Source organism: Arachis hypogaea, chromosome 15 (genome assembly GCF_003086295.3).
Source record: "Arachis hypogaea cultivar Tifrunner chromosome 15, arahy.Tifrunner.gnm2.J5K5, whole genome shotgun sequence".
Taxonomy (NCBI): Eukaryota; Viridiplantae; Streptophyta; class Magnoliopsida; order Fabales; family Fabaceae; genus Arachis; species Arachis hypogaea.
In genome coordinates this window covers 26,176,788-26,186,952 of record NC_092050.1, presented here as the reverse complement: position 1 = coordinate 26,186,952, position 10,165 = coordinate 26,176,788, and the positions used below count along the sequence as shown (strand labels likewise).

At 29.7% G+C, this 10,165-nt stretch overlaps 1 protein-coding gene across 1 annotated transcript; it reads right to left on the bottom strand.

The window, feature by feature from the left end:
* Positions 1-4,088: 4,088 nt before the first annotated feature.
* LOC112750030 (spermidine synthase) lies at positions 4,089-8,169 on the bottom strand. The gene is made up of 9 exons (XM_025798524.2): positions 7,732-8,169; positions 6,484-6,560; positions 6,269-6,391; positions 5,893-5,997; positions 5,663-5,735; positions 5,500-5,571; positions 5,211-5,406; positions 4,924-5,047; positions 4,089-4,464 (listed from the first exon to the last, which is right to left on the bottom strand). Exons 1-9 carry the CDS (start codon positions 7,907-7,909, stop codon positions 4,399-4,401), a joined length of 1,014 nt encoding a protein of 337 aa, XP_025654309.1. The 5' UTR covers positions 7,910-8,169; the 3' UTR covers positions 4,089-4,398.
* Between the last annotated feature and the right edge of the window lie 1,996 nt (positions 8,170-10,165).

Sequence of the window (10,165 nt, the reverse complement as noted above, 5' to 3'; positions counted from 1 at the left end):
ATTTCTCTTTATTTTTTCTTTGATTTTAAATTTCAGATTTTTATTTATTGTTTATATTTCTTTTTCTATTTTAATATCAAATATAATAATTCTATTAATATTTCTTTACAATTTATTGTCTAATAGTTATATGTTCACTATTAATTATATGGTAATGAATATTTTTTCAATTTATTGAAAAACACAATTTCATTCTTTTTTTTTTTTTACCTATTTCTATATTTCATAACTTATTTATGGTAAAAGTCATGTATGTTAGAAGAGAATTTTATTTTTTTACCAATTGTTCTTTCATTTGGTAATACTTTTTCTTCTTCTATGGTACCTTATTTTTACTCTTTGATTTTTTTTATAAATTTATAAAATATTACTATTCGTTATTGTACGCATTCTCTTTTATTTCTTTTATTTTGTTTCTATTTATTTAAACTTTTATAATTTTTTATTATAAATTTAATCATTTTATTTTATACAAGTTTGTCATAACTCTTCACATATTAATGTTTAAATTACATTCCTTATGTCCTTAATTTCATTTATAATTTGGGAGATTGAGTGATAAAATAACATTAATAAAGGTTATGACTTATGCGTCTTCTTTGTCTTTTTAGCTTACCTCTATTTTTGTATATTATCTAGTGTAGAGCTATGAAGCACGGACACTTCGCTAAGTTATCGTGTCCGCGTGTCAGACACATTTTGGACACGACACTCACCGACACGCGTGTCTGCTGTGTCCAACCGTGTCTTAATAAAAAATAAAAATTTTTTTTCCGGACACGCCTGGACACACCTAAATACCATCACGTGTCCGCGTGTCCAGTCTTATTCTTAACATATATTCTTAAAATAAATTTATATATAGTATATATTATTATTTATTAAAACAAAATATATTTTAAATACTTGATATAATTAAAATAAGACATTAAAAATAATTAAAAATTTTAATTTATATTTTAATATCAATAAAATATCAAAATATCATTACAATTTATCTAAAAAATATTTTAAAATTCGCGTGTCGACGTGTCCCGTATCATGTCGTGTCCCGTGTTCGTGTTCGTATTATTGTCCGTGCATCATAGGTGTAGAGTAAGGAAACACATACAGTTTATTCTAAATTAAGATTTTTAAATAATAATAATAATAATAAAAAGAAGGCCGTGGACCTCTTATGATGTGATCGTGTGCTGCAACAGTAGCAATGTTTCCAAATATGCAGGTTATAATATATTCCTTATGAAGAGTAAAGATCATTGTAATGCATTTTCTGATCAATGATTATCTCATGAATCATGATGACAATATTTGATATTCTATCTTATATTTGATGAAATAAGCAAATACAAACAGAAATGACAAAAAGCAAAGCTGATAATGATGAACCAAACTAGCTCTTTTATCATAAAAATAGACTAGAGTCCAAAATACACTTTGATAGAATAACTAGTGTCATATTTAGACCCACGATCAAAAAAATAGTCATTTTTTCTCTATCACCTATCACTTAATAGTCCAATAAGCTATTCGGCGTACCTTAAAAAAAGGTTAATTCTATGATACTTATTATTTGATGTTTAAATTTTATCTAATTTATTTTTTATGATAAATTTTAAATATTTAAAATTTATTATATTTTTAATCTTATTTTGTGTATGTAACAATTCATTAGTCAACAGTAAATTTTTAAATAAAATTCTGATATGCGATGGATTAGTTCTTGACCAGTTAGGTCAGAAGAAATTGTGGATAACCAAAAAAAAAATTAATTCACAAGAAACCTAATTGCTGACGTTTGTGAAGATCGTGTGAATATTGTGGAAAAGATAAAATAGTTGACATAATTGGTAGAAATGATCTCATTAAACAAAGATACGAACGGAAAACACTACTTCAGTATATAGAACTTTTTGTTTTTCGTGTGAGAGAGAAGAGTGTATTTTTCAATTATGTGAGAAGAGAAGTATTTAACTTTGTTATGGGAGCTACAAATGGGTGCCTTCGATTTGTTTTATTTTTTCCCAAACAATCATAAATCGGACGGTCCGATTTGTGATTTCAAAAATAAAAAAATTTTTAATATTAAAATCGGACCGTCCGATTTTTATTTTAAAAAATAAAAAATACAAAACGGACCATGCGATTTGTAGTTTTCTTTTTTTTTTCAAACAAATCGGAGAGTTCGATTTGTAGTTTACTTTTTTCTTCAAACAAATCGGACCGTCCGATTTGAATAAAACACCATATAAAAAAAATTAGCCCGGTATATAACCATTATCTAATGCTTATTTCTATTTTTTATTTAAAAAAGAAATTATACCCAAATCTAAGTTCTAGTTGTATACTTTAGGAGTTAAACCCCAAAATGGTCCCTCAGATTGGCGTCGTGCACTAAAATCATTTTTGAAATTCCAATTGCACCAATTACGTCCCTGAGATTGACAAAAATGCACTATATTAGTCCCTGACCCATTTTTCATTAACGACGTGATGACATAGCTTGATGACGTGGTCCGTTATTGACACGTGTCACTCCATGATTTAGCCATGTGTAATGGTATGATGATGTGTTGACCAGTGACACGTGGCATGCTTATGTAGATGGTTGTGCCACGTGTCACAATGCTATTTGGCCACGTGTCATCCATTATGCCATCATTGTAGATGCACCAAATTAGCCCCTCACTTTGCATTAAGTGACTCATTTTAGTCCCTAAAATTGAATGTCGTGCACCAGACTAGTCCTTTCACCAGTTTTTTCTCCTTTTTTTAAAAATTTAAAATTTTCAATATCTTGGATGCACTGATTTCAATTTTATTTTTTCACATATCATTTAAATACAAGTGTTTTTATAAAAAATTTTAAGATGTTAGTTTTAATTATATAATTTTTTTCCTATAATAATTTAACATTGATAAATTTTGTAATATATAAAGATGTTATTATAAAAAAGAATTATATAATTGATTAGACACATTTTTTTATAAAAAAACATGTGTTTTTAACAAGAAATTAAGAATTAAAATACACGTTTTGTTTTCGATTCTTATGAAATACACGTATTCAATGTGTGTAAATGGGATAGACTGAAGGCACTTCAAGCACCCCTACTACCATCTTCGAAAGAGGTCGGAGATGGTAGTGGGGGTGTTTGAAATGTCTTCACCTCAACTCCAAGACGGCGGTTAAGGGTACCCGCAAGTGAAAAAATATTTTATAAAAATATTTGTATTTAAATAACATGTGAAAAAATAGAATTGGAATTAATGGATTCAAAGATATTAAGAATTCTGAATTTATAGAAAAAATGAGAAAAAACTAGTGAAGGGATTAGTTTGGTGCACGACATTCAATTTCAAGGACTAAAATGAGTCACTTAATACAAAGTGAGGGACTAATTTGGTGCATCTACAATAATAACATAATGGATGACACATGGACGAATACGGTTGTGACACGTGACACAAATAGACACGTGGCCAAATATCATTGTGACACGTGGCACAACCATCCACATCAGCATGCCACTTGTTACTGGTCAACACATCATCATACCATTACACGTGGCCAAATCATGGAGTGACACGTATCACTAGCAGGCCACGTCATCAAGCTATGTCATCACGTCGTTAATGAAAAATGAGTTAGGGACTATCATGGTGCATTTTTGTCAATCTCAGAGACGATTTTATTGCACGACGCCAATCTCAATGACTATTTTGGGATTTAACTCTATACTTTAGTCTTCAATAAATTTCAACTACTAATTTTTATTTCTATTTTTATACTATTTTTCATACTGTTCATTTATAGAAGTATTTACCCAAAAATTTTTTAGAAACTATTTTGTTATTCATTAAATAATAATAAAAATTAATTTATCTAATTCTTTATCAAAAGTTGTCATAAAAATTAATGTCTAACAAAACAAAAAATTAAGACTGATTTAGTTGATTAAAATTAAATGAAAATTAAATTTTCCAACTAAATTTTTCAGAAATCGATTTGAAATATTACTCTAAAAGAAGTGGATGTACGCCAAATGCATGAAGGACAAAATAAATAAATTAAGAACACGTTTCAATTTTAAGCAAATTAGTAAAAATTAAAAAACAACCATATTGCATTACAAATTAAAGAAAAAAAGTACTCTTAAGGTCTCTCAAGGTTGCGCATTATCTATAATGATTAACGGGTAAAGCTACTAACAACTGAATCCATCATCTTACTCATTTCAAGAAATAAAAGTTACTCTCTTCAATGTCGACTTGAAGTTCTAAACTTATTCCGCAGTTCCTTGATAGATAGATAATGGACTAGTTTACCAAGGACGAATGCCGGGCCGGATTTCAAGGTCAACGACACGTGCTAAGTCGAATCTCCGGCGAATTCCCTCAGTTTGCTTTGGAACCAATGGCCCTCTTAGCAAAAGATGGCAAACAGAACGCAGCTGTATGAAGCTGGAACAACAAAAGAACACGTTAGAAAATAGTCAACAAGTCAGAAACAATAATAAGGTAGCTTTTGAAAGAGAAACAGAAACTGAGAGACAGAGGCTGAGAGACAGACTAAAATAAGTCTTAGTATTGTGTTTAGTGTAAAGTGGGAAATAGAGATTGAAATAAAAATGAAGTTCTAATTTAATTTGCACAAAGAGTAAAGTTAGAATTAATTAATTAAAATAGGGGTATTTTAGGTATAAAATGTTATTAAAATTTCAATCTTCGTTCTCAAAAATTTCAGTCTCCTGTGTCTTAACTTTTTTGAGGGACTGAAATACTGAAATTTTAGTACCAGTCTCTAAGCCAACAAACATAATATTGAGTCTCAGTCTTCCAGTCTCCCAATCTCCGTCTTAGTACCTTAAAACAAACGCTACCTAAGAGAACAACGGCATGATGAAGGAGAAGAAGCATTACCTCAGAGTTGTAAAATTTCAGTGGCTTCGCCGAGTTCTGATCATTCTCATCTATGCGATTCACCGGATGCTTGAAATCTACAGCAGGCCCCTCAGTTGAGCAAAGCATGAAACCAATCATCCCACTGCAATGGAAGAAATACGAATTAATCATCACTTCTCGAGTTCTACATCATAACTAAACCACAAAGTACATTAAAATGTCACAGTATTATAACCAGAAGAAGAACATACATGAATCTTTTGCAGAAAGCAAATTTGAAAATAGAAAGTAGATTTAATGAGTACCTCGGGTATGTAGGAACTGTGGTCCAAGCATAGTTGACAGAACCTTTAAATATCTGGCGACAATTTGCAACGATGTCCTCGATGATATGCATGTGGAGCCAAATACTTTCTGCTTGAGTACACACGACACCTCCTGGACGAAGAGCCCTTGCAATCGACTCGAAAAAAGGTTTCTCAAAAAGCTCTTGGGCAGGACCTTCAAGGATATACAAAATAATCTCAGTTTTACGAAGCAAATTACGTATGTACAAGGCCAGAAAAACTCTAAGGCATTACATGTATATCCTACCAATAGGATCAGACGAATCCACTATAATTGCGTCATAGGTTCCTTCTGGGACTGCCTTCAAAAATGCAACACCTAGAACATTCAGAGAAAATATCATGAGAAAAGTAGTCCTATAACAGCTAGTGAACATTTTTTTCTACCGAAAAGATGTAGCTGATCATACCATCGCCAACATGAAGTGTTACACGTGGGTCCTCATAACCTATAGCTACATCAGGGAAAAATTGTTTGGAGACCTGCAAAAGTATAACGATTTCAGTTTTAATATTGAACATGTATTGCTATACTAGAGAGGTCTTTAAATATCAAAGTGTTGTAGCTTTTAGGCCGAGTGAAATATATATATAGCACCGATTAGAGCGAGGAAGCAAGTGTCATAATGCCAAGACTTACATCGACAACCATCTTGTCTATCTCACAGATGTCTATCTTTTCTACAGAAGAATGGCGTGCTACTTCCCGCAGGACTCCACCATCACCTCCCCCAATAACCAAAACCTAATTGAAAATTAAGGTGATTATAAGAAGGAAAGAACAGTTAAATTTCATAAGTTACAGAAAGGAAAACAATCAAATCTCTTAGGTCTCGGGTCAGAAAAAGGAGAATAAACCACAAATAAATTTTCTTGCAATTATAAACGAAACGTCCACCAGAAGTCACCTTATATATATAAATCACAATAGATTTTGTTATCACACATATTTGGCAACAAATAAGGCATAATAGACATGTACGAAATTCGAGGTGAGATTCAAATTATCAAAAGACCTTTTTTGGATCTGGAATCGAGCAAAGAGGAAGATGAGTGATCATCTCTTGATAAGCACATTCATCCCTTTCTGTCAGCTGAATGACTCCATCTAGAACAAGAACCTTGCCATATGTCGAAGACTGCAAAAAGATATCACCCACATACAAGTTAAATAAAACTAGGACCATGAATAGGGGAAAAAATGAAACTTTTTTACTTGATGTATATGTACCTGGAAGACCATGACATTCTGGTAGTCAGACTTCTCTTGAAACAAAATCTTTTCCACCTTCAACGAGTGAGCCTCCCCTGCAAAAACACGGCCGAATTCGACTTCCTGAGTCTTATTACTAAAGACTGGTGCAAACATTGTAAACTTACCGAAGCATTTGATAACAATGTGCAAGTTACTCTAAGGATAATATCCCGTTTTGGTTTTGTGAAAAATTAAAGGCATAAGATGTAGACAAATATATTTATTCCCTTGCAAAGAGATTGAAAATCCACTTCTGTAGTTCTGTTAATGATAACAGACCATTATTCTACCAAAATAACTTCATATACCATAGCAAAGGCGATGGCCCTTGAAGCGAGTCCAACATAATAGAATATAAAGTGAGTTGAAAATATAGCCAAAAAAAAAAGGAAGGCTGAATCATTTAAGACAATGATTAAGTGCCTCAAAATGGAATACACAGATCTGAAATGCACTTTTATGCATAATCCATTCAGTTAACAAACCAACTCCTCTATCATTTAAGTAGCTCATTTACATGCTTCATCTCATCATATACATAGTAAAAACCTCAAAGTGGATTATACAAACAGGAATAGATATATATAAATAAATTGTTGACATCATACAAGCATTCAAGTTAACTCTCATATGTAAAAAAAACCAGAGTCTGCATAGATCTTTAAGTCTCCAATGAATCCATATGTATAGTCATGAAAATATGCAACAGATGAAAGCAGAACTTCCAAATGTTCTAAAGTAACCAATCACACTCCATGTTTTTTATTATTTATTAATTATTATTATTAACAGAAAAAATACTAGTTACTACACCAATCATCAACTCTTAGTTACAGAATCCTTAAAATCCATGATAAAGGGTTAAAAAAATTCTAGAACACAACAGAACCAAGAGAGAAAAAGTCATGTAGTAGTAAACACCCCTGCAAACTAAAAATCATGCTGAGATGAGATTTTAAAAATTTGAGACAGAAAACAATTAAACAATCAAAACGTCAATTTCAAAAAACAAAACCTGCCAACTGATAGTAAATAAATGATATACCAAACAATCAAAACCCGTGTTCCTTCACAGAACCACAAACACCACAAGATGTTAAATATATTTAAAAAATAAAAATAAAAAAGAAAGCAAGTTTAAAAATTTCAGTTATGGGGTGACCAGAAACAACGAAAAGTTTCCATCTTTGAAATACGGAGGGTGATGGTATAAAAAAACCGAACCGGGCCACATTGGGCTGATTTCGGAGAACCAGCCAGGGATAACGGCAGAGATTCCGTTCGGGTCCTTTGCGGCGGCGGCGTCGACGGTGAGGGTGGAAGCTGAGCCATTCTCTTCGTTCTCCCTTGGCCTCTTGACGGGAAAATCGGTGGAGTCAACTATGCTCTCTTCTGCCGCCATGTCTATGGTCACTGAAGCGTTTTGTGATGAGTAGTTTGCACGAACCGCACACACTTTAGTTTGTTTTGTTTACCTTTCACCCTATTACTTGTTTTGTTCTCTATTATATAATGGTGGATTGGTGGGTTAACCCACACGCTCTTTGCATTTATTTATTTATTTAAATTTAAATTTGGGTATTTTTCATCATTGCCATATAACACTCCAAGTCAATAAAGTTACGTTTTTTCTTTACCGAAAGTTGGTACTGGACGAGACTCGATCATGATACAAATTTTTGTGAGTATTTAAAGGCTTGAAATCCTGTTATTTAATTTAAATAAAAATTGTCATATTAGTCATTTACTTTAATTAATTCACAATATAAATTATACTTTTGCATTGTCGAATGTCAATACATTATTGTTAAATACTTTATTGTATAAAAGAATAATACTTCATGTAAAAGTTTATAATTTTTTATTAATATTTAATTAAATTTAAATATTAAAAACTAAATTTTAAATTTTAAATTTTAATAGTATAAAAATAAAATATTAATTAAAATTAATAAAAAATATTAATCTTTAACGCTTCTCTATACGAAAAATTAATTAAATCTTTGATTTTAAAATTGCCATTCACAAGAATAAATAAAATAATCTTAAAAGTAAGTAATTATCTAACATTATAGCATTATGTGTTTGCGCGATTAAATCAATAAAATAAGATATTTTTTCAATAAAAAATATTTTTTTATTTTTTATTATATTTGGAAAATTTTTAATAGTAAAAATAAAAGTATTAGAAAAATAAAAAATATCTTTTTGAGAAGTTATAATTTACATCTTTTTTTTAAAAAATATTTTTTTAGAAAAAGATATTTTTTACATTATAAATGAACAAAAAAATACTTTTATCTTATTTTACCCAAACATAATTGATAGATAAAAAGATCTTTTTACATGAAATATCCAAACATAAAATTACTTTTACTTTTATAAAAGATCTTTAAAAAATATATCATTAGAAAAAAGATCTTTTTTAAAAATAGCATCTAAACAAACTCTATATATTACAATGGCATTAATGATGTTAAAATAGATTTAATTAGTACTTTTTTTTTACCAAAATTAGAGTGACTCAAACCCCACAACCTCTTAGATGAATATAGAGAGATTATATTATTTGAGCTATAATTTATCGATAATTTAATTAGTACTTTATTAGGTGTTAAATATAAAAATAATTATGATATATGTATATAAAAAACAAACAATTATTCATATAAAATATATGTAATATATATATATATATATATATATATATATATAACTTATTTAATAACTTATTTTTTATAAGAATAAAAAATACTAAAATTTTTAAATTTCTAAAATATTAATTCATCATAACTAAACTAGAGAACTATTTTAAAAATAAAAATATCTGATAATAATTCAATGGATGTGGGGGCCTCGATAAGTGAAAAAAGAATCTGCTTTATTCGCGGATGCGTTTGGGGTGTGTGATTATTTGACACTGGTGATATGAGCGATTGCACGCGGCTTTCCAAACAATGCCTTATTGTGATGTGCATGTGACGGGTTATTTTTTACAAGTAGTCAAGTACAAGTGAAAATCAATAACAATAATCATAGGGCTTTCAATTAGGGTTTCTTTGGGATTAGGACACCTTGACTTGTGCACTTTACTTGAGTAGTTAGTTGCCTTGCCTCCTTTTTTGTTTTGCATGAGTCAGCTTCACTTCCACTTTCACATGCTATCTCTCTCTTATGACTAATCTACAAAATTAATCTAATTAACTAACTACTCCTATTAAAAAAATCAAATAAAATACAATTTGCCTAGGGTATCATTCTCAATTTTTTTAAATCTATTGTTACAACTTCCTTATCTTTAATTCTCAATTTTTGGTGACTATCTTTAATTCTCAATTGAATGAGCTTTCGTTAATGCTGACTTTTGTATTCATTAGCCCAATTCATATTATTAGTTTAATTCAAAACAATATCCACAAAATTACTTATAGGGGTAATCTAAGTATATTTTTTTGAATTGATGAGATTTATCTAATTTCGTGTATTAAACTAATAATTTTTAAAAAAACTTTATTTTTATATATGAAAAGATTTTATACAGATAGTTAATTTTATATTGTCATATTAGTAAAAAACTAAAAATGATTAATTTTATGCATTAAAATTAAACTTTTTAATTATAAAATAAAATGTATTCGTATTTTATTTAATAATAAAA

What these genes read in the sequence shown, in the direction of transcription:
- LOC112750030 (XM_025798524.2), bottom strand. Translation starts at nt 7,909, where the DNA reads ATGGCGGCAGAAGAGAGCATAGTTGACTCCACCGATTTTCCCGTCAAG. An exon ending in AGAATGTCATGGTCTTCCAG is followed by an intron (nt 6,392 to 6,483) that starts GTACATATACAT and finishes ATCTTTTTGCAG; the next exon opens with TCTTCGACATATGGCAAGGT. An exon ending in ACAGTTCCTACATACCCGAG is followed by an intron (nt 5,048 to 5,210) that starts GTACTCATTAAA and finishes CTTCCATTGCAG; the next exon opens with TGGGATGATTGGTTTCATGC.